The sequence below is a fragment of the Montipora capricornis genome, chromosome 13 (genome assembly GCF_036669925.1).
Source record: "Montipora capricornis isolate CH-2021 chromosome 13, ASM3666992v2, whole genome shotgun sequence".
Lineage (NCBI taxonomy): Eukaryota > Metazoa > Cnidaria > Anthozoa > Scleractinia > Acroporidae > Montipora > Montipora capricornis.
The window spans coordinates 25,743,843-25,768,560 of record NC_090895.1 but is presented as its reverse complement, the minus strand read 5'-3'; the positions used below and the strand labels follow the sequence as shown (position 1 = coordinate 25,768,560).

Genomic DNA, 24,718 nt, shown 5'->3' with positions numbered 1-24,718 from the left:
TCGTAACTTTGTAAGCTAATTCATGTACGTTTTGCCGTGGCAAATATGGACCACTGTAAATCGGGTTTCTACGGTGCAAATAACATAATACTCCAGAGTCAAAATTCGTAATTTCTGACGAGAGTGTAAAATAAAACGCGAATGCTCAAGTTAGAAGTAATTTTATCGACCATTCAGTCTATATTTCCGCATTTTTGCCCGGGCAACCCAAAATTTGTCCGGGCTGACGACTTCGATAAAAAAATGAGTATGGATCCATGTTACAAGCGAAAGCAAAAGATGTCAACGAATTTGGACACGGCTGGTCAACATGGAAACTGATTGCGTCAAGTGTTGCCAAGCTGGAAACTGATTGGTTTTAATTTCCAAATGTTAAGAATTAATGAAAATATTAATACAACAATTATTTCATGAATTTGCGCTTGTTGGATACGAAACTGGTTAGAACTCGGCGCTGTGCGCCTCGTTGGATATTTAGCATCTCATAACCAAAGAGCGCGCGTGGAATTATTAGGGAGCTTACGAAACGAGGACGACGACGGCTGCGAGGACTTCATTTAAAAATACAAGTTCGCGTTATTCATATCACTACGAAGCTATTTCATGTAGTTTCGCGTTAAAAATGTGTAGTAACTGTCGAGGAATTAAACTTGTATGAGTGGGTTGGAAGCGTAGAGAAAATTCATCGTCATGCGCTAACGTCCTCCAGAGAACCTTGAATTTGTTCATTTCACGTCGTCATTTAGGAGATGACGGCAAAGAAATGTACCAAAATGTAAAACACACGTGCAGAGCGTGCAGAGCCATTTTTTTTGCTCACTAAACCTATTGTTTTGTAGCGTCGTCTTTGCCGTCGGCGTCGTCGTTTCGTAAGCTCCCTATTGTTACAGCGCGACGCGCCTTACCGTGGCCACCTAACAAAGTTTTTTACAAACTGTCCGCCAATCAGGATGTGTGAATTTGATTGACAATTACGCCTCCTTGCAAAGTTCGCATATGTACAGTTGTAAGTTGAACACCGTTGCATGGGTTGTTGAGTTGACGTGTTTACACGTAAATTGTCAATTGTGAAAGTTTGTTGGGTGGCCACGGTAAGGCGCGTTGCACTGTAATTCTTACTTTAAAATATGCTAAGAGGTCAACATTTCCAAAGGTTATTAAGGAATCACTCACTGTACCTTTGCTGCTGTTGAGGCGGCATGCCTGGCTGCCCTGAAAGCGCCCTCTGTTGTTGATAGAACGCTTGTTGCTGCTGCTGTTGCTGCTGCTGCTGTTGTTGCTGTTGCTGCTGTTGAGTGGCTTGGCCAAACAACATCCCAGTCTGCTGTGCGAGGTATTGCTGCTGTTTCTGCTGTTGAAAGAGTTGCTGCTGCATCTTCTTGGACATAGCTGGGGGTTTTGGCGGGCGCTTCGTCCGCTTGACGGCTTTGGGTTTTGTTTGTTTGTCATCTGGCACAATGACCTGGTTTGGAGGAACGTTTCCTGACATGCCATGCGTTGAAGACACGTTAGCGGCTGGCATAGTCTGTGGGATGGCTGAGGGCGTCATACCTGTAACAATACATCACGAAAAAAAAAACACGATTTTTTAACGAAAATATCATTGTGGTTGATGGAACAAATTAAGCAGTTCGAAGCCTGAATCCCCACTCTTCGAAAGAATTTCTTACACTTCATAGTCACTAAAAGAAGAAGATGATGATGATGAGGGAAGATGATGATTCACTACTTGCACAAATCCCATAATACACCTCTTTTACCTCCCCAAAATCTGCATAGGCATTGTTTTCGACTTCTTTTGGGACATTTCCATGTCCCAGGAGAAATTGCAAACAATAGAGACTTTTAGATCCACGTTTGCGGCTAACCTCAAACTGCTGGAAGTCACATGACTAGCGCTTGCCGTCACGTTCGAGGGTAAGTTTTGACGTTTTCAACCGCGGAAGGTAGGTTTTCACGTAAGTAAGTTACCTCAGCTCTTTATGGCATGGAAGTTACATTATCCCACGTATGAACGGGGCAGATATAAAAAGCAACTTTTTATCTTTCATTCCATGTGAATTAAACAATCAAAAGAGCCGTGGTTTTATTTATTTCGTTGACTGAAACATCAACGCTGAGAATCGAGGAAATTCAATATGGCGGCCTCTGCAGCTTTGCACTTGTTTACTTAAATCTAAATGCACGAACTATCACAACTTCTAACGTCAAACCGCAAATCTCAAACCTCAGTTTGCGGTTAGCCGTAAACGTGCATCTAAAGGTCTCTAATGGTTATGGAAACGTTTAGAGGGCTAATACATGTGTATTATGGGATTGTGATGATGACGAAGGTGATAACGATGATGATGGCGAAAATGATAACGATGATGACGAAGGTGATAATGATGATGATGGCGAAAATGATAACGATGATGACGAACGTGATAATGATGATGATGACGAATGTGATAAATAATGATGACGAAGATGATAATGATGATGATGACGAAGGTGATAATGATGATGATGGCGAAAATGATAACGATGATGACGAAGGTGATATTGATGATGATGACGAAGATGATAAATAATGATGACGAAGATGATAATGATGATGATGACGAAGATGACAATAATGATGATGACGATGATAATGATGATGACGAAGATGATAATGCTGATGATGATGAAGATGATAAATAATGATGACGGCAAAGATAACAATGATGATGACGAAGATGATAATGATGATGACGTCAAAGATGATAATGATGATGAAAATGATAATGATAATGATGGCGACCAAGATGATAATGATGACGTCCAAATATTTCAATTAAGCTCTTGTTGGAGTGAGCGGAAATTGTGAAACAAGAGACCAATTAAATCCTCCTACGTAATAAATACTGTTTCGCCACACAGCCTCGTGATCCTATTCATCACCGAAACAAAAACGACAACAACAAGCTGTGTATTGTAAGTCACTGTATCTGGTGAGCCGGCCCCTCCTCGAAATAAAAGAGGTGGCTGCGTAGACCAGTGGTTTGGACGCCAGAATTACAGACAGACGCCCCGGTTTCAAAACCCACTCTGGCCACCAATCACGGTGACTGCCTTCTCCTAGTTGGGTTTAACCCAACCACTCCCATGATTTAAAACTTCATTCTCCTAAATAGCACCTTAGATTTCTTTGTTGGTTGTTCATGAGAATTTGGTGTTATATCAAGATAACATTCCTTGGCTGATTATAATCTTTATTCTCAATACTTGTCCACCTGACAGAGCATTGAAATTGGCGGCTGGCCATAACAATTTTTATTACATCACGATAACATTCCTTAGTTGTTAAAAATCGTTTTTCTCAATCCTTGTCCACCTGACAGTGTATTGAAATTGTGAGGTGAATTTAAATACCGATCACTCCTTAGAGGCAAAGGATTAACACGGTTACGTTGCTTTCAGCTGTTACTTTTTTTTTACAGCTTTACAAGATCGCAAGTTTTAAAAAGCCCCTGCAATGAAAGAAATCACTGACTGGCAAAATTTTGAGCTTTGATTTTCATCCAAAGGCCGTTTACTTTGAGTGTAAGTTTTGCATTTCACGGTCCGCCATTACTGACCTTCAAAATTGACCGATTAGACATCAGAGGGTTGAATCCAGGGAAAAGTGACGTCTCACTAGCTTAAAATCACTAGCTTAAAATTTCAGCGTGTGAGTGCAGCTTATTAGATATGCAAAACGCGAGTTTGAAAGTCTGAAAGCCCAAAACTCTCGTTCTGCATATTAATTCTGCGGCGTACACACGCATTGCATTCTTAAACTAGTGAGCCTTTGACGTCATTTTCTCCTCGATCCAGCTCTCTCAAGATCTTAAAGTTAGTAATGGCGGACTATTCAATTCTCGGTTTTCAGCTGACGTCATAACCTTATGCAAATTAGGTTTCCGCCATTCTGGTGCCCCTGATTATAGGGAAATGTATGACATTTTGAGCGCTCACGTTCGAAGTCTTCAAATAATTCATCTTTTCAATGGATATTTCCCAAGAAAGCGACCCAAAATCACTCGACGAGGTACCAGTACTTTCATCCTACGCAAAAAAAACCTCGAAAGCCACGTTCGAGAGCGCTATTTGAAGAAGATTTTCTGTCGTTTGCGTAGACCCAGCGGCCATACGGAGCGATCAGTTTGGCTCCTCTAGAAGTCTCAGACTTGCTTTCCTAGTTAGTTTTAGAGACAAGCTACTATACAAACAAGCAGTTTAAGGCCTTCAAAATTTTGAAAGCGTACAACCAGATGATTTCTGGTTTCGTTGCGTCCGTTTAAGCAAGGGAAGGAAATCGCGGGCAAGATTGTTGTTGTTTGTGGCCAAGGTGACTCGGAAGTTTGACACTCGGCGTCGACCTTATCTGTATCAGTTTCCAGCTGGATCTCTTTTAATACCTTCGCTAACTGCTATGGCCGCCAGATGAGAAGAAAAGGCCTCCTCATTCCCTTTGTTTCGATGATTTCCCTCTTCTTCTGTCAAAGTACTTGGTCGATTAGAGTCTCAGTCCTTCACCTTGAGAAGGTGAGAAGCTTTTTTCCTTCGAAATTCGTCCGATTTCCTTCAAACTCAGTCAATTTGGGCGCTCCATCCCTCGCATTCGCCTGTCGAATTTCAGCGAAATCGAATAAAACGCCTCCGAGTTAGACATTTGCTAACCTGAGTATCACAAACGCCTGATACTCAGGTTAAATTCACCTCATTAAATATTCAAAACCGGAGCACCTCAATTTAATGAGATGAATTTTCGAAGATGAATTTCTCCGCGACGTTGCGGTTTAATCGGTCGAAATTGAGCACACTTGTTCGAGGGGTTCATGCGCTTCGGTGGTGTGAATTGGGAAGACATCGGTGGAAACCCGGCCGAGAAACGCTTTATCGAAAAAAAGCCAACTTTCGACAAATTCTGACTCGCTCGCCTTTTACCCTAAAACCCTGTACCAACGCGTGCTAAATCGCTGCGAAAGCTTTACAGGATAAAACACAACTGTTCACAGCAAAAGCCGTTACTGGCAATCACCGCAAAAGCTTTAATTGCTAAACCTGTAAAGACAATTTCAGCAAAACAAGTCCAACCCCACACTTAAAGTTAAAATCTAACATTAAACCGTGAGTCAATCGCTGCGAAAGCTTTTAAATTGTCCTTTGTTCGTTGTATCTGTCCCAGAGTAAGGCAGGCTTCCCAGAAACAAAGTCTTTCGATTTCGTGTCGTCTCGGCTTATCTGTGAAATCCACGCGTTTCGGCGATCTTCTGTTAGCTGTTTTTAACTTTCACCGTTCTTATCAACAACGATAGGTATACGGAATAGACTAATACCTTCCTTGTTTCCAGATTTTACTCCACAGCCAGGTATTAATACAGAGAACCATCGCACTACAACTCACTCACATCTCTCTCTACGCGTCTCTGTTTACGATTCGAGGGGCTCCACAATGGCGGTTAACGACGGTTGTCAAGGACTAAGGTCACGTGGGTGAAAACCAAGAATAGGAAAAGTCCAGTTGAAATAAACAGGTGTCTTTTTGAAATCAAGGCTTCAAATTTTGGTCGCTTAGTGTTTAGTTAACATAGTTTTGAAATCCAAAGAAAAACAAGAATTGATTTTTTGGTCACAGGGACACTTCAAACGGTACCACGTATAACCATAACCTCTGTACTTGGGAAATACAAGTAACTACAATCGGCGACAAAATTAGTTGCGACACTTTGCCAACAGAGCACACTGGCAACGACACTTTTACTGTTTTCAAAGAAAAATAGTCTAAAAAGTACTTTTCAGGGATACCCCCTCCCCTCCCCCCAAATCATTGTTGTACCGCTGTGCACAAGGCTCGTCGGCAACAGAAAATGACACAACATTGTCCCGGGGGTGAGGGGGAGCGGGGCATTTTCGCGCCGAGCTTGAAATAAACCCTAAAGGATATATGTGTCCAACAATTTTTGACGCCGATTGTGTAGGTGACCAATACCTCTACTATCAGCAGGTGTTTGAGGCGTCGAAGGTTGGTTGGATCTATCGACTGCGACAGCGTCAGCCTCAGTACTTTCCTCCTCCTCATCCTGTTCGTCTTCCTTATCCGGCGACGGATTAAGAAAGTAGCTGAGAGGGCGCCGCCTTGGGTGCGTGTGATGCAAGAGTCTGCGAAAATCCTGCTCGTATCTCAGAGGTTTGCGCTCAATCCGCACCGCACCGAACCACGCCCAAGATAAGGGCGAAGGGTTTTTGGATCCCTCCATGAGATCCCAGGCACTGATTCTCTGTTTCCCAGTTATTTGGAGACCCTGTTGATCAGACCAGAGAAAGTGTAAGTCAGGTAACTTTAGGTTCACAGTGCAACCTGGTGAAAAATCAGAGATTTTGATGCTATTCTGCAATTCTGATTTGAAGATTATCGACACAACTTTCGACAGGTGGCAGTGCTAAGGACCGCTGTCCAAGAACATGGACGGCGGCTTAATCAAAGTAAGTTTCAACCGAAGGCAAAGGTCTAAAATTCATTTTCATACAGCAAATACAAGGCTTGTACTGTGGGGACTCGAACCCATGACCAGCTGTTAGACGCTGGTGTAACGCACTTTGTATCACGAAGATTGAGCTGGTCACATCATTGGCACGTAATGAAAGAACTACCTGGCAACTTGTCCCTCCACTTGAGGGGAGCTTGTCGGTGGCCTGTCCAGAGGTTCCTGGTGTCTCACTTACAGGGGAAACGGTGAAGACACTATGTGACAGGGAGGGGAGGGGGAGAAGCTGCTTGCATTGCTGCATGATGTCACCTGGGTTTTTACCGGCAAATTCCCTCTGAAATAAGAAAATATAGCGTTGAAAGTAAAATGAAAATTAAAAGGACAACTGGCAAAAGCAGTGTCCACTGTGCTAAGAGAGGTTTTTCCCTAGGGAATCCAGATTTTGCATTCCCTTCAATAAATGATCATTGATTTATAGCTTCTTCAGTTATTTCTATGGCCTAGATTTTTTCATGTTCTTTCCTTGACCACCCAATCGAGTAATGTGACACAAGAAAGATATTAAGCATTATCATCAACTGGAAACTCGAGCCCCTTGACGTATCAAAAAAGATTCGCTTAAGATTGACTAGCTTCCCTGCCAACAGTCTCCGTTCGTCCGTTCGTCGATGATCTTAAGGTGGTTCGAGAGGGTTTCAACACTTAGATTAGATCGAATAACGATACAACACTGCATCACGTAACTGCAATGTTATGGTACCATATGAAACACCGATTATTTCCAAACAAGATGTGATCATTATTGTGATGTAATAAGTTACCTTGGCAACGGAAAAGACCAGTAAAAACACCCTATATTTTGGATTTAGTTGCTCATATCTCAAACACGAACTCGGTGACCCCCCTTTTTTTATTGTTGAAAAGTGATTAGAAGGCCACGATGAAACTTTCGGCAAAGTTTAAAATGTAAGGTGGTTCTGAATCCACTTGACAGATTTTTTAAAATTTTGCAGAACGTTTCATCATGACCTTCTGATTACTTTTCAGAAATAAAAAAATGGGGGTCACCGAGTTCGTTTTTGAGATATAAGCAACTAAAGACAAAATGAGGGGTGTTTTTACAGAGCTTGCCCGTTGCCATGGTGACATCTTACGTCACACTAATGACTGCATCTTGTTCAGCAATAATTCGTGTTTCATTTGGTACCACAATACATCGTTCTGGTGCCGTTCCTTCTAATAAGAGCGTCACTTGGAAGCGTTGAAACTGGTTCGAGCCTCCTTAAACACCACATAAGGGAGACTGCTCTGGCACGCAACGCTCTTTTATATAGCCGCCGAACAAGTGAGTGTGGACAAAAAGAACTAGTTCTTGACACAGCCTTTTGACACGCATGCCTGGTAGAATAATCTGCTGACTGGCACTGAGCCTGAAATCGTTGGCCACCAGGCAACATTAGGGCATCATCAACAGAATACATGGCGATCAAGGGCAGTCTTTTTCCACCTCGTGTTAACAGATGTACAAACAGAGACTTTGCCAGCGCGCATATTAATCTTATAACGCTTTGGGCGCTAAATACTGACGTCAATTGAAAAGAGTGCTATTTAAGCAGAGTTTCAGGAAAAGAAAGAGTTCACGCACATAAACAGTCACCATGACGGTTGACTGAATCAAAGGGAAGAATTTGTCAAATGACAGTTTCAATTTCAAATAGAATCTTATCTCCTCCGGCATAGCTGCTTTTCCTTAACTTCTTTCTCTGAATTGTTCACCAACTTCGTTCCCAGGGAGGCGCGTTGGCCTCATGGTTAGTGTGCTCAACTCCGGATCGAGTGGTCCGGGTTCGGGTCCTGGCCGGGGGACATTGTGTTGTGTTCTTGGGCAAGACACTGTACTCTCACGGTGCCTCTCTCCACCCAGGTGTATAAATGGGTACCGGCGAAATGCTGGGGGGTAACCCTGCGATGGACTCGCATCCCATCCAGGAGGGAGTAGAAATACTCCAAGTCGCTTCATGCTACGGAAACCGGAGATAAGCGCCGGCCTGATGGGCCTTCTGGCTCGTAAGCAGTGACTTTACCTTTTTTTTCGTTCCCAGGATCTCTCCATTGTCAACAGCAAAGAGACCCTGGGAACGAGGTTGAATTGTTGACGTCAGCGTCAAAATATACAAAGTTCATAAAAACCTCCTGTTGCAGCTCTTTTAAACAAACCTTAAGCTTTTTGAAGAGAGCAAAAATGGCTTTACGGCTTTCATCAGCGGACTGACCATGGGTTGACTCCGTGTTGGACACAACACTTATCAATACAGATACCATGTCGAGAACGTTTGTCAACAACTCCCTGCATATAATACAGAACAAAATAGATCACATGAAAAGGGCACGAATTCGATTAATCGTAAAAGGAGGCCTTGGTAAAATGTTACACACGTTGAATGCAAATTCATTCTGTGTCAAGTGTTATTCCTCAGGGCAACAAATCGATCATCGAACCCTACTCCAACGATTGTAGTCTTGTCTTGAAGTATTCAAAAAGCTCCAAAGACCTCAAAACTATGTGTTTGTTTATTGAGAAAATTAACTCATGAGTGAGCCAATGAGGTTTTTTAGGCCAAATTGCCATATTATGCCAAAGTGGGCACGCGTCCCATGAAAAATAGTGGCTGGCATTTAGAAAATGAAAAAAAAACGTATTATAAAATATGCCATTTAATAACACAACCTTGCATACACAATTCCATTGGTTGGGAATTGTCCTGAGCTGGTGATCAGCACCCATTAAATCATGAGGCTTCCTCAATAAACATCACACCCTGTAACAGACTATCATGAGTCTGTTCTGCAAGGCCAAACAATTAAGGTAAACTAGGCGCCAGTCCAATAGCTGAAATTTGAGGACGTGATCAATTTGTTCTTAGACCAGGCAATTCCTGTTTATTATTATTATAATTATTATTACTATTATTGTTGTTGTTGTTGTTGTTGCTATGACGTTGATGGTCCGTGTTGTTGTTGTTATTATTATTATTATTATTCACATTCCTAATGTTTTTTATCACACGGTCACCTACTTTTTGGTGGGAAGCGAGTCAGCGGTGATTGTTCCAGAGCTCACGAGTTGGAAGAGGAGAGTGGCCCAGTCACTCGACAGCTGGCTGCTACGCTGAATGGTGTCAAACATGGCGCCAAGCTGAAAGAATCAAAGGTATTCTGGCTTATTGGCTTGAAAGGTCAACCTATTAGACACATTAAGTCTAAATCATCTTGACTACTATTTGCCCAGGATTGACTCTACCTTATTACATGAAATTAACAAAGCACGTTCACAACGCGAAGACATTTTAACTCGATTTTAAACGAAGACGTCCTGACAGATAGTGACTCTGAAGAGCCAATAGAGGAGTCATGAACTAATAAGGTTCTGTAATGAAATAAAGGTGCTTAAAAATAATAACAATGTTGTAAAATAGTGTACATTAAATTTACATCGACATTAATTAAGATACATTAAATTAACGCGAATTTTGTAAAATCGCGTTAATAGAGTGCAATGTTAATTTCCTATAATAAAGTAATTAGATTCACGCCGATTTCAGTCAGCGTCACAAAGTGTCCCTTGTACTGTTACTCATCCCCCTTGAGAACATCCATCGGTGGAGGAGATTGTAAACTTGAACAAAAATTTATGTTGTCAAACTGCAGGGAATCAGAGAGTACTGGTGCAACTACATCATTAACCAAAAGATAGGGCAAGGCATTGACGTTAATTGAAGTTTACCTATGAGAATTTATAACATTTCTATAGAATCTTATTAACTAACCAAACTGATTCTCAAATGCAAAGCCTCCTGGAGAACCTCCTTGCTTTTTGAATCAATGGGACATCTTTCCTGCAAAAAGAATAGTACAAGTACCATTTACCATAAAACAAATGCGTAATGCCATGCTTAGAAGGCGCCAGAGTGTTCAGCCCGATTCGGGAGCTTACGCAAAACGACGACACCGCCAACGAGAACATCGTCTAAAAATATAATTCCCCGTTATTGTAATAATTTCGTTATAACCCCAAGTCGTTCGGAATGGAAAGTGTGTGTCAACATTACAGGAATAAAAATGGCATGAACGTTGTGGTTGTTTAGGAAAATTAAAATGTTTTGTCATGTTCTCACGTCCTCTACACAAGCTCAAATTTGATCAATTCACGTCGTTGTCAGGACGAGGACGGCAAAGAAATGTACCAAAATGCAAAACGCACGTGCAGGGCTGGCAGAGCTATTGTTTTCTATTGTTTTCGTCAGGTTGTAACGTCCTCTACACAACCTCAAATGTGGTCAATTCATGTCGTTGTCAGGACAAGGACCGCAGAAAAAAAAGTACCAACATGCAAAATGCACGTGCAGGGCGTGCAAAGCGATTGCTTTTTCTCATTAAACCCATTGTTTTGTGGCGTTCTCGAAGCCGCCGTCGTCGTCCTTGCGTAAGCTCCCTATTGTGTCCTTTTCTGGTGGTGGTGGTGGTGGTGGTTATGATGATGATGACGAACGCGATGACGATGACAATGACGGCGATGATAATGTCGATGGTGATGGTGGTAGTAGTGGTGGTGATGGTGATAACTATGGCGATGACAATGATGGCGACAATGATGATGACAATGATGGCGATGATGATGTCGATGAAAATGGTGGTAGTGGTGGCGATGGTGATGACGATGGCGATGACGATGACGATGACAATGACAATGATGGCGATGATGATGTCGATGATAATGGTGGTAGTGGTGGTGGTGATGGTGCAGACGATGGCGATGACAATTATGACGGTAATGAAGATGATGATGAAGATGACATATAGATCTTGGAGGATCTAATTGTTCCTTGAAGAAGACGTCGATTTACATGTTCAGGAAACCGATGAAGACAAGAAATAGAATGGGACTAAGAACAACAAACCTCTGCTGGGGCAGCCAGTAACTGAGTCAATTGACGGTGTATAGAGGATAAAAGTCCCTCTCTCTGATCTTCTTGACCCTTCAGGCAAGCTAAGACAAGGGATAGGAAAGGCTGTGTATGAACCAAAGTGGGCCTAGGGACACAAAACAACATCATGATTAAATTACAGATAATTTTATCTGTTAAGACAGCTTTCCAGTTCAGTTAAAAAAGAGAAGAATCTTGAGTTTACTGTATATTGTGTATGGTGGAATTGAACCAACGTTTCAAATACTGTAACCATAACAGTGTTGAGAAGCCCAAATGGCAGAAAACCATTTGGCTCTCAACAAACAGTATTGCTCTATATGTATGTGCAAAGACCTGCTTAAACCATGTGCCATTTCCTCCCCGTAATTTGAATGTCACTGTTAATAAGTAGATATACTATTATCTCCTTCCATTTCATTGACATGCATTTTTTATTAGATGAAGATCCCTTTTTTCAGTGGATACTCTGATAAAACACCATTATTATTATTTATTATTATTATTATTATTATTATTATTATTATTATTATCATCATCATCATCATTATTATTCCTGTCAGTTCTGCGGATGTCCCTCGGGTATCGATGGTGATGCTATACGATTAATTTTCAGCGTTTGGACACCATCTTGTTGTGGAACAAATAACATCGATCTAATGCAACAGTCGTACGGCTTGCCCAAGGAGAGTCAAGTCCTGATGGACGGGGTTACTATCTGGCTGGGTGACCGTCTGGCAATACCCAGTGCTTTCACGCTGGGGAGTCACGATGTTCGGCTATGCAGCAAGAAAGGCTATTGACATCCCACAAAATTGATATTGCATTATAAGTACACACGTACAGGTATTCCATGATTGTTTTTAAATAAAATTATCACCAACAAGATAACAGTCAAAATACTTATATAGTGTGATACCATCATTTTGAACAAATACTAGAAAAGGGTACAAAACAATTGTCCCCAAAATATACAACTACTTTCAAATGCCTCGTCGACGAAAAAAATAGGAATCGAAAACAACTCACCAATACTTGATTACTACTACTGTAGTTTACTTTATATGGACATAAAAATATATCATTGAACTCAAATACAAAAGGTTTATAAATCTTACATTTGTGATTAAATTTACAACAATGTTCCTTACACGGAGGATTTTGCTGGATGTTCTTTCCACCACTGTTTAGTGTCCAGTACTTCACCGGCAGCTTTCAGGAGCCGGCCTTGTACCAAGTTGGATAGTTTTGAGATCAATGGAGCAACTAGCCACTCAGGGCCCTTTATCACCACCGACTTCTGGTTGCTGTGAGCTGTTGCTAAGGGCGTGGTGTCGTGCCGCTGTACAAAAACACTCATGGCACTGGTGGCAATGGCATCAAGAAGAGATCCAGTTTCCTAAACGTTGCAATGATAGTAAGAGAAAAAATACATCCACAGGAAATAAATCAAAAGTATTCAAATACCTCTTTGGAAGCCTGTTTGATCATAAGCTGCAGTTCTAACCATGACTTCCGTAAAGACCACTGGTCCAGATTCTGTAAAACACAAACATGGCAAACCTCATACGTCAGCCCAGGTTGGATAAAGCATTCTGGAAAAGTTCTCTTTGTGTTAGCATACACCTTAAACCAAAATGGCCGCCATTTTAGTATTCTTCTGTTTCCATGCAAATTGGCCCTTACGGCCTCGTTCAAGGTTAAATATTCTTTTGAATTTTTCCTTTGAAAGCGAGGCCATAAGGGCCAATACTAAAATGGCAGCCAATTTCGAATAAGTTATTATACTGCCTCTAACCTCACCTGGTGAAGTTCTCAACTTAACAATAAAGATGAAATCACTAGATTACACTAAGCACCAGTCAGTCAATTATTACAGTATTTTATGATGTCAGTTATTTCACATTTTATAGTACCGTACGACCTGAAAAACGTCTGCAATTTGATGGACTGAGAGCAGAGGTATTTCAGCTTCATTTGAAATACTTACATGTGAAAATTACAGTTACTATGGTAACCAACTCACGAAATAATCTCGTCACGCCAGTTACGAAAAAACGACAGAAAGTTTTCTAGATTTTGAAATTCAGAACAGTCAAGAACTAAAAGAAAATTCAGAAAACCAAAATGCTAAGAAAAGTACATCGACCTGGCTCAATGTCTGGACCAGCTGGGCCGAAAGCAAGAACTTTGAAACCAATTTTCTCCCCTACAAAGCGCTGGAAGCGAAACAACTGGACGAAAAGTCGCAAACGTTCTTCGCGTTACATGAATTTCTCAGGTTGTAGTATAAATGAATAATTCACTACTTGCAAAAATCCCATAATATACCTCTTTTACCTCCCAAAAATCTGCATAGGCATTGTTTTCGACTTCTCTTGGGATATTTTCACGTCCCAGGAGAAATCCAAACAATGGTTATGCAAACGTTTTGGGGGGTAATAGATGTGTATTATGGGATTGTGAAAGTAGTGAATAGCATGATTTGTATGTGATATTTGGCATAAATACCACTCATGATATTTTCAAAATTGTCCCAAAGAAATTCTGTATAACAATTTTGAAATATCACTCGTGGTATTTATGCCAAATAACACTACAGATCATGCTAGAGCGGGTTTCAATCGAGTGTCGTAAGACCAAAACCAAAGTAATTACTCTGGCCAATCAAAAAGGACGGAGACAATCCAGTAAACCAATCCCCAAGGCGTGGGAAAACGTGCACGAGCGAGCTACGATTGGTTCTGCTTCTGACTGGTTGAAAAAGTGGCGTGCGAACTTTAAACCAATCACTGAGTGAAGTAATGCAAAACTAAAGCACTTCACTAATTACTTTCGACACTCAATAAAAAACCGCCCTATTACCTATACAAATAACTTTGACTTGCTCAAGTCTGTTTTTCCACTGATTAGCACCTACTTGTGTAGGTTGTCTTTGACTAGACAAAGTATGATGTTCAATTCATTGGTTTTTCAACTAAGGATACTGTCTTAAGACAAGATTCAAATCTAAACCACTAACTTGTAGTATTCTGCTTGCAGCTTCGTGTACTGTTTCCATATCGTTGCTATTAGCTATGAGGCCACCAATGGATGATGGGACACCAGCAGGATAGCAAATCAGGTGAAGCAACTTTCGAGCCTAAAAGTGAAAAGGTTCACTGCCTAATGTATTTTGATAATGAAAAATCTGCTAGGAGTTAACATGCTCATGTGGACAGTAGTACAGTAATTAAGGACCAAAATTCATATTGGTGCATTTCCTATCATTTTCCAGAAGACTTTGGGGAAAAAAAAAGGGGAGAGTTGCAAAGGAACATCACAACTAAGATTGTTTCCTTACGTGTTGATTATTAGATTTTGGATTAATTGTGGATGTCTCTTTCAGAAATGCTTATAATGAAGCCAAAACCAACCATTGAATTACACACACCATTTTAGGAACTCTTTTTATAGCACAGTAATTATGTAATTCTCTTGAAACCAAATCGTTGAGAATAGGCTAAAAAATAGGTTGATTGTGAATGGTCCATTTCTGGAGTACTGTAATAGTTGTTAATAATCGATTAAAGACATCAGAAGGACCCATGCTTTTGCAGCAAAACCTTAACTCAAATAGAAATTTTAGACGGACTTCTACCTGATTTGAAGATATCGCTGGATCAAGCAGCAGCTCAGGCGAACAAAGCATCTGTGGATCCTCAAGACATTTCTCCCTCACCCATTCCTGCCGGCAGATCACTTGTAGTGCAAAACCAGCAAATGCGCTTGTGTTAGAAGTCTCCATTGCTGAGGAAAGAAGGTGATGAAATGGGTTAGAAAGGTAGACAGGGAGGGGAAGGAGGAGAGAGAGAACTCAGACAAAAAGAAGAGGGGGTGTGGGCGGTGGAGAAAGCAGGAAGGGTGGTGGGGTGGAAAAAGGGTAAGAAAAAAAGGAGGCAGCAAAGAGATGAAGGTGAATGGAAGAGGCAAGCATGAAAGGGAAAGTGGAAGCAAAGAAGGAGGAGGAGGAGGAGGAGAGAAATGTGAAGGAGAAATTGGAGGGAGAGGGGTAAGAAGAAAACAAAAGGGCAGGAAGGCAAGGTCAGCAAATGGGGTTGAGGGAATCAAGGAGGGCAAATCAGGAAAAAGGGAGTCAGGAAAAACGTATGCAAACAGAAAACACGCTAATGAAAGAAATTTGAAGTGCAGGCTATTGACGCAAGAGAGAAATGATCCTCACACTTTTCTGGACAATTTAAGCAATTGTTTCTTAAAGCACCTGATAAATTCAGGAAGCTCCAACAGGATTCAGGTGCTATGAGAGACAGTTGCGAGGATCATTTCTCTCTTCCGTAGAAAGCACACTTTGTGCACCTAATGTACCTGATCTACTTGAGGCTAGAGGAGGAGGAAATATGTCACCAGTGCTAGAGGTGCTGTCCATGAAGTCATCCAGCCGGTTTGAGAAAAGACTGCGAAATGTGTCATCACGAGTGGAGTCACCAGCACTGGCTGAACCACCATCACCTGTCCTACCTGGTGTACAAAGGCAAAACATGTAAGTCTCTTGACCACCTTCTCCAAACTATCTACACTGTTTATCCAATGATATTGTGTAATAATAAGATTGTTCTATTAGAAACAGATCTTGAGAACTTAGAAATATGCCTGCAACTTAACTTTTCAACGTTTTCATACACACAGGATATTACATGGCCATGAGGAGATATGAAACTTTCAAACTTGAAAGGCTGGTTACAGCCCTGATAACAGATGTAGTACCTGCTTCAGACAGCTTAAGCATGGCCTTAAACACTGCAAGCAATGGTCCAAAACGAATGCTCTCATGCGCAGCAGATAACAGATGATGATCAGGAGACATTCGGAACGGAAATTTCAGTGCAGAGGAGTGGTCATATGACATGAAGTCTGTGGATTCATCAAGAAGACGGAGTAACAAGTGACAGGTCAGCCTTGCACCAGGTTCGGCATCTTGATTCTCAGCACCTAATAAAACACCTTCACTGGTTAGCTGTAATGTTAGTCAACCATGGAAGAATTAAGAAACAATGAATTGATCATGTTGGAAAATAACATTGTCTGTACTCCATACCTCTATAAGATAAGTGAACAGGGAAGAAAACAGATAAGTGGTGTGAACTGTTACGCACCTGAGGGTAGCGCAGCCAACAGTGATGGCAGAGCCACATGATAGATAACATCTTCCAATGAGAAACAACTCCGGGCAATCAGTAACGCTGTGAATGTAGCTACTAACTCATGAATTGATAAATCACCAACCTGTGAAGTGTACAAATCCCTGTTAAGACTAGAAGACCTCCCATTAATTTTTGCCATACTACAAAAGAACTTGTAGCCTGTCTTGTGTAAGATATTGCATGTATATTTAATTCAAAATACATTCATCACCAATAAAATGACATGTGCATGAGCTTTAAACCCGATAAAACACTCCTCATTAGAATCCTTTATACAAAGAATAGTAACGAGACCTGGCTTGTTTTTCTTGTATGCCAATAACTTCCTCTCACATTAAGCACCATTGCCTGGACTTCAGAGGGACATGCTTTTTGTGGAATGGTTTTGAAGCTGTTCAACAAACTCACATGTCATGTTTTTTTTAGATCTAAACCACATGGTTTTGCCTTGTGGTTCTTCCTTGTTGGAGGAGGCAGTATGGTCCAGTGGTTAGGGCGTTGGGTTTGCATGCGGCTGCTCCGGGTTCAAATCCCATTATAACCATTGGTTTGGATTTGTTTCCGGTTGTCCCGGATTCAACTCTACCATGCTTTGTCAATAGCCAACTGGTTGCCTCCCGCCAGTTGGGGTTCTTAATATGTTTCTGTTAAGTTTGCCAATTGTTACTTTCACCTTGTTAACAGTGGAGTACCTGTAAACTAGCTTGATAGCTAAGTGTACTTCCACTATAAAGAAAGCATTTACATTTACATTTACATTTCTACACCTGATAACATAATAATAATAATGATAATGATAATGATAATAATAATGATATCATTCTTTACGCTAAACATTCATCTATTTTTTTATCTATTTGTAATTATAATATAATGATTAACACTATAGACATAGTTTTATATTTTTAGCATAGTTAATTTTATTTCTACCGGTATTTTATTAATTGTAATAATTGTAAAGTGCATTAGATCATATATCTTTAAGTTAATGAGTTTTTGAACTGTATAAGTAATAAAATTATTATTGTTATCACTTGTAATCCTTGCTTGTTTAGTCTCTGAAGCACCGGGTCCAACCCATGGATATTAGGTACTAAGGAGTTCACTTGATTGACACTTGACTTGATTATTATTATTACTATTATCATCATCATCATCATCACCATCATCATCATCATTATTATTATTATTAATGCTTTGGTGCGCAATAAAAGACAATACTCACAACTTGGGCGTAAACGAGGGGCAGGGAATGTACTGGCAAGGCGCGGATAAAACCCACCGCCGGTATGGACCACCGGATGAGGGGCCTCGGCAACTAGCCGAGGGGGTGCCTCATGCCTGTATTGCAAGGCGGGCATAGTTGCTGGCATAATGTCCTGGGGCTAAGTTAACCCAGTCCAGCAGAGTAACAATATGCCCCCTCCCTAACGGGGCTTCAGCACAGGGCTGAAGGGGTGCCGCAGGCAGCAATTCCCCGCCCATATTTTATTAAGGAGAACTATTGAATAGGTTACAGAAGCTCATAAGGAAAAAATAAAATAAAATACGAGAGAACCAGAAAGCAAACAGGGTGGGAGGGAGGGATTAAATTGCTCAACGGAAAAAACAGAACTAGTTGAGCTTTGGAAATGTCAAACTGAGAAGGCTCGCATGGCAGGATGAATGAAATAGCCAAATAAGGTAGTCACGTGATGGGAAGTCACGCTCTCCTCCCAGGCGCTGCCCAGTATTTGCTTACCAGCATTAACATCTATTTTATTCTAAAATATCATTTAATGCTTTGGTGCGCAATAAAAGACAATACTCACAACTTGGGCGTAAACGAGGGGCAGGGAATGTACTGGCAAGGCGCGGATAAAACCCACCGCCGGTATGGACCACCGGATGAGGGGCCTCGGCAACTAGCCGAGGGGGTGCCTCATGCCTGTATTGCAAGGCGGGCATAGTTGCTGGCATAATGTCCTGGGGCTAAGTTAACCCAGTCCAGCAGAGTAACAATATGCCCCCTCCCTAACGGGGCTTCAGCACAGGGCTGAAGGGGTGCCGCAGGCAGCAATTCCCTGCCCAAAACGCCGAGATAAACGAGGAGTGCCCTGTGCGAAGCCCATTTAGTGGTTTTGTTCCCAATTTGACAGGGAGAAAAAATGACCCCATCTCCACGGAGTTGCAATAGCGAAAAGCAAACATTGCCTGCCCCAAAGGTGAAAGTAGAGAACCGACGAGTGGAGATAGGGGTCGAAAGTACGACATGAGCATAAAAATAAAAAAAAATAAAAAAAAATAAAAATTAAAAAAAAAAAAAATAAAAAAATAAAAAAAAATAAAAATAAAAACCAAAGCCAATGGGCATCGCATAGAGACTGGAGGGGATAGGACCCTCACACAAAACAATTAACTGGAGGGGATAGAACCCTCGCACTAGACATTTGAATGGAGGGGATAGGACCCTCGCACAAAAAATTTGAATGGAGGGGATAGGACCCTCGCACAAAAAATTTGACTGGAAGGGATAGGACCCTCGCACTAAACATTTGACTGGAGGGGATAGGACCCTCGCAAAAAACATTCGACTGGAGGGGATAGGACCCTCGCACAAAACATTAGACTGTAGGGGATAGGACCCTCACACAAAACATTCAGCTGGAGGGGATAGGACCCTCGCACAACACATTTGGCTGGAGGGGATAGGACCCTCGTGCAAAACATTTCCGTCAAAATAGTCATTTCCAATAGTACATGGACTTGAGAGGGCAGAAAGCCCAAGTAAAGAGAATGTCACAGAAAGCCCTCAAGTGCCGAATGGGCCTTTTTCCTTTTTTGTTTTAAAGGAGAAACATGGCATTAAGCTTAGGATAGTGCTTTCACCCATGTGATGGCTGGCATGTGGCTGAAAAGGGGATGAAAGGCAATCGTATCGAGGAAAAATGAGGGTGGGGGAAGCAAACGCACACAGCAGGCTTCCAGGGGGATGCCAACATGATTGCTGTACCCATAGGTGAAAACACTATAGGTTCAGGACGATACAGGAAAATATGAATTAAGTTATCCAAGGAACTGTCATAGATCGTTACTGATTGTTAGAAAAATCCAAGTTTCAATGAGATACTCAAGTGCTTTCAAGGATTCCAGGGGGTTGTTAGCAGGAGGAGCAAGAGGCCAATGACTGAGGAACCTGACATTGTTTCCTTTGGAGTCCTGATGTAAGCTTGGTATGTGTTAGGATTCCAGCGACCCAGAATTTGAAGAGCCAGTTGAAAATGCCAGTGATTCTGCCGGTTGTAGCAGCACCAATACTAAAGCTGTGAGAGGCAGAGGAGGAGCTGTCATTGTCACAGAGGTTTAAGAGAGACCATAAGTTGTTGGTGTGTGAAGTCTGGGTGAGATATGGTCCACAGGAGAAGCTGAAGAGTAGCTGGCCAGGGTCTCGAGTTGCAGTTTTGAGCATATAATCTTGCAGATCACACGATGCATAAAGGTCTGAGTTTGACCTTGCAAAACTGAGCCTGGCTGTCTCCCAGAAAGGGTCAGTTTTGGACTTTTAAATTGCAGTGTCAAATGAAGTAGGGTGAAGGATGTTGGGATGGAAAGAAATGTCTGTTCTAGCAAGGTGGGACTGAGGGTCGAAATTGCCATTGCAGGCAAATTCGCTGCTTCTTAAGAAGCCAAAAAATGAAAGGGTAAATGCAGCCCATAACATGAAGGAGTCAACATTTGGTAGACTTAAAAGGTTGTAACTTAGTATACTTAGATGCTATGGAGAACTGATGAGGTGATCAGGTGGCAAGCCTTCTTGCATTCCCATGGGAGAGCTTGATCCCCCTCAAACTTTTGTGAAGGACTGGCATAGCCAGAATGTCCAGGAGACAGCCAGACTCAATGTGAAGGTTGTCAAGTGCTGCCAGGTAAACATAAACGTGCCGTAGGAGCCTGTATTGCACAGATGAGTAACAAAGGGGATCAGGGTGAACTTGTGAGCAGGTCGAACAGGGAGGGGGATATGGAAAGCTGATTAAAAATGAAGGGGCACTCCGTAGGCCAACGGGGAGGGCTGTGTAGAGGTAGTAGTGGTTTTTCCGGGCCATTCCCTGGAGCTCCCTCAGGGGTGAATGGGGATTATTCTGGAGGCAGGTTACGGGGTCTGAAATTGCGCCTTCCTGGTTGCTAATGCGACAAAAAAAAAAAAAAATTGAGTACTGGCGACCAGAATTTCACAACTGGTCACCATTGTTAAGGTCAGATCTGTTTGCCAAGAGGTGTCTTACTTTTTATCCTGAGACTGTTTTGAAATAGAAATGAAGGAGTTTTTCCGTTAACAACCTCCATAACCTCACAAGCCGTTGTTTCCACATAAAATATGTATTGCAGGGGGAAAAAACGACTCAGTAAAGAGATTCAAGGACTGGTGTGAGGAATGTACCACTATGGCGGATTGTGTTCGACAGGGTGTGACTAGTGTTTCCGTAGCTGAAATTTTCGACAAACTAGGGGGCAGATAGATTTTATTATTACATGTACATTCGAGGTCGGATACCTTTTCTCTCCAAAATGTGCTCTTTTGAAAGTGAAAAGATAATGCTTGACACATACACAAGACCATGCGGTCGTTGCTTTCTGGTATCCATAAAACAGGTCAAAATGTACAAGTTAATTTGGACCCTGGGTTAGATGTCTGTGTTAGAGGGGGAGGTTTGTGGCTGTTTTCCTACGACAGTCAACATCATAGGAAGGCCATGCCAAGCCCGCAACTTCCTTTGGGTAATCGAATGGTCGCTTGATAGGGGAACATCTCTACTGCCCTTTGGGGAAAAGAAGTGAGAAGTGCAGAACCAGGGGTGGATCCAGAGTAGTTCAAGTGACTTGCAGAAATCACTCAAATTTCTTCCAAACCTTATTTTTCAGCCCTTTATTGCAGTTCACGAAATCAACTATCCTTCTTGTTTAATTTTTTTTTTTTTTTTTTTTTTTTTTTGAGAAAGATGACAAGAAAATCGCTCCCAATTGATCGACAGATAAACAGCTTACTTCAACAACAAATCAAAACAAATTGCGAAATTCTGAAATCCCTGTTCAAGACAATAATTTTTTGCGAAAGAAACAACATAGCCCTCAGAGGTCCACGAGATGATGATCCACAAAATGCCAGTCTTTCTGGAAACTTTCAGGCACTATTAGAATTTCGAATTGACAGCGGTGATCAAACACTGCAACGTCACTTGAAAACTGCACCCAGAAATGCGACATATTTCTTAAACCCGTCAAAACAAGATGATTACGACTGTGGGTGCTATCATAGTGAATAATTTGTCGCAGGAAATCAGGGAGAGCAATTATTTTTCTATTATGTCTGACGAAGCAGCTGACGTATCAAACAAAGAAAATCTTTCAGTGGTGATCAGATTTCTTGATTCAACCAAAACAGTCAGAGCAGGGTTTGTGGGATTCTACCTTTGTGAGGATGGAACGACAGGAGCAGTTTTCAAAGATTTAATATAGCTGATTTTGGACTATCTATGGATGACTGTCGAGGCCAATGTTATGATGGTGCGGGAAAATGGCATTCGGAGAGCACCAAATTTCAAATTTTCTTGGGGGAGCATGCCCCCAAACCCCCCTAGTTTAGTTGGTGCAAATCACTCATGAAAAATCCTGGATCCACCCCTGAGAAAACCATACAGAAAATGCCGACAAGAATCGAGCTGGGCTTACTTTTTCCGAGAGGAGGGGGGGAACTCTTTGTGGTTTACCGATAAAGGAAATGGAAAGCCCGGGAAGGTCGTTATCTGAAAGGCGCGAGTTTTCTGGCAGCACCGCGACAAACTCAACATACTCACCCTTTAATGTTGCGCGTTTAACTTTGGTTGGAACATGTGCTGATAACGGCGACTGTCCTTGAAAAATGGGGAAGGAATGTTGTTGCTGGCACTGGGATGGTTGAGAAGGCTGGCGATGAAGTCGAAGTCGTCGGTGAGTAGCAAATGGCGGGAGTTTGTCAAGGTTGCACAGATTGAGGCGGAGGCTATTGAGGTTGGAGCAGGAACTGATTTGGCGGTGGGTTCCTCGATTTTCGTCCACGATGATGGAAATAAGAGTGACTAACGTGGTTGGGGACGTGTCTGTGTGTGAAGCTCTTCTTGCTTGGACGCCATCTTGGAATAAAATTTGACCGTTTTGACCGCTGTTTCAAGCAGCGCATCGTCAGGGATGGTGACAATTGCTGGTGGGTCTATATAGGATGAAACTTCCTCAGCAGAGGCACTTGAAGTAAAGGGGGGTTCACGGTGGAGCGTGAACGTTTCTTTGCTGGTCAGATGGACGCTTGGTGTACGCGAGCTACAAGATGGTGCGGAAGGAACAACCGTGTGAAGCCGTTCAATAAATTGTTCCCGAGTTCCAGTAATAAATAAAAGGTTTGAGATAGCAAGGGGCGTAAAAAACCGCGTTTGTGAGGTCAGCAAATTCCCCAGCAAAGATTAAATTGCTCAACGGAAAAAACAGAACTAGTTGAGCTTTGGAAATGTCAAACTGAGAAGGCTCGCATGGCGGGATGAATGAAATAGCCAAATAAGGTAGTCACGTGATGGGAAGTCACGCTCTCCTCCCAGGCGCTGCCCAGTATTTGCTTACCAGCATTAACATCTATTTTATTCTAAAATATCATTTATTACTACCAGGAGCCCATCAAATGGAGCCTCTATCTTCACTAATCCTTGAGTCAACCCATTCCCAAGTATATTTATTTTTAGAACAGCTTCTTCCCACAAAATATTTCCATGGCAAAATGTGAAAAAATTCGAGCATGTTGCATGTTTGTTGGGTTACATGTATATGACATAAGCTAATATCACTGTCATAGTTCAATCTTAATTTGGCTTTTAACCTCGAAACACCCACAAGGCATTCTATGAATAACACTACTCGAGAAAGGGTTGATTACGAGCCAAAGTATGAAAGATAGAGGACCCACTTGGTGGGCTCCCAGCAGTACATTAATTTTGTACTTAACGCTTTCCCTCCCAAGAATTACACTTATAGATGTAACTCTGTATAATTTCTTGCCAGATTTTACTCTTCAATGGGAGCTGCTTCAGGGATGAGTGGGTCTATGAAAGTACAGAAGGAAGTTCACTCACATCTACTTCCAAAAGCAAGTCCACAAAACCTGAAGAGCTGTTGGAGGAGCAACACAGAGCTCTGAGGACACCAAGCCACTCTGAACTGAGCCTGCCATGATGTGCAGTAACTTCTGCACACAAGACGCCAATGTCATACAACCTGTTTGTTACAAAAAGAAACATGTGTGCATTGCAATGGTCAGTTGCATCGTACATGTATTTATTATCTATATGCATTTCCACCATGACGGAATTTTCTCTAAAAACTAAGGATTCAAACTATTTTTGATCAGTATCTGAGCAGGAGAATAGAGACTGAAATGCCAACATCTTGGTGATACCCTGTAAGCACTTTCATACGTGTAGGCGATTAGAACTACCTGCAAAAAATGAACACTCACACTCGTTTTTGACACATCACTTAAAAAATACAATTTTTCACATTGCTTACACAATGTAGAATTTTTAATGACTGATAGTTCAGTGCCCTTAAAATATAAACAAGAATTTCAACTTTAACATTAATTTTTCTACCTTTCACTGTTCTGACAGTTGCACACATTCATCATGGCATTGCAGACAAAACTGTACACATCTGATGGTTTATCATGGATAAGTAAATGCTCCCAGATACCATCAAGCCGCTTGGTCCTGAAGACATAAAAGTCACCTTTTTACAAGATACATTGCACAATGTACACCCCTACTTCTTCCCTTTAGAATTATCAAAAGATAACAATTTGCTCAATCCTTGACTGTGGGAGGCACGGTGGCCTCATGGTTAGTGTGCTCGACTCCGGATTGAGTGGTCCGGGTTCAGGTCCTGGCCAGGGACATTGTGTTGTGTTCTTGGGCAAGACACTTTACTCTCACGGTGCTTCTCTCCACCCAGGTGTATAAATGGGTACCGGCGAAATGCT

The 24,718-nt window shown here is 41.8% G+C and overlaps 1 protein-coding gene across 1 annotated transcript in view; it reads right to left on the bottom strand.

Annotated features, from left to right (window-relative positions):
• Positions 1 to 24,718, bottom strand: part of LOC138028579 (mediator of RNA polymerase II transcription subunit 12-like protein) — a 55,997-nt gene that overhangs the window by 8,187 nt on the left and 23,092 nt on the right. The window contains exons 21-36 of the mRNA XM_068876172.1: positions 24,333 to 24,449; positions 23,817 to 23,958; positions 16,636 to 16,765; positions 16,247 to 16,471; positions 15,848 to 16,000; positions 15,123 to 15,271; positions 14,505 to 14,624; positions 12,950 to 13,021; positions 12,634 to 12,881; positions 11,456 to 11,588; positions 10,325 to 10,393; positions 9,575 to 9,693; positions 8,715 to 8,844; positions 6,661 to 6,831; positions 5,999 to 6,311; positions 1,179 to 1,551 (exon numbers count right to left, since the gene is read on the bottom strand). Coding sequence (XP_068732273.1) covers positions 1,179 to 1,551; positions 5,999 to 6,311; positions 6,661 to 6,831; positions 8,715 to 8,844; positions 9,575 to 9,693; positions 10,325 to 10,393; positions 11,456 to 11,588; positions 12,634 to 12,881; positions 12,950 to 13,021; positions 14,505 to 14,624; positions 15,123 to 15,271; positions 15,848 to 16,000; positions 16,247 to 16,471; positions 16,636 to 16,765; positions 23,817 to 23,958; positions 24,333 to 24,449 — 2,664 coding nt within the window. The remainder of the gene's footprint in view (positions 1 to 1,178; positions 1,552 to 5,998; positions 6,312 to 6,660; positions 6,832 to 8,714; positions 8,845 to 9,574; positions 9,694 to 10,324; positions 10,394 to 11,455; positions 11,589 to 12,633; positions 12,882 to 12,949; positions 13,022 to 14,504; positions 14,625 to 15,122; positions 15,272 to 15,847; positions 16,001 to 16,246; positions 16,472 to 16,635; positions 16,766 to 23,816; positions 23,959 to 24,332; positions 24,450 to 24,718) is intronic.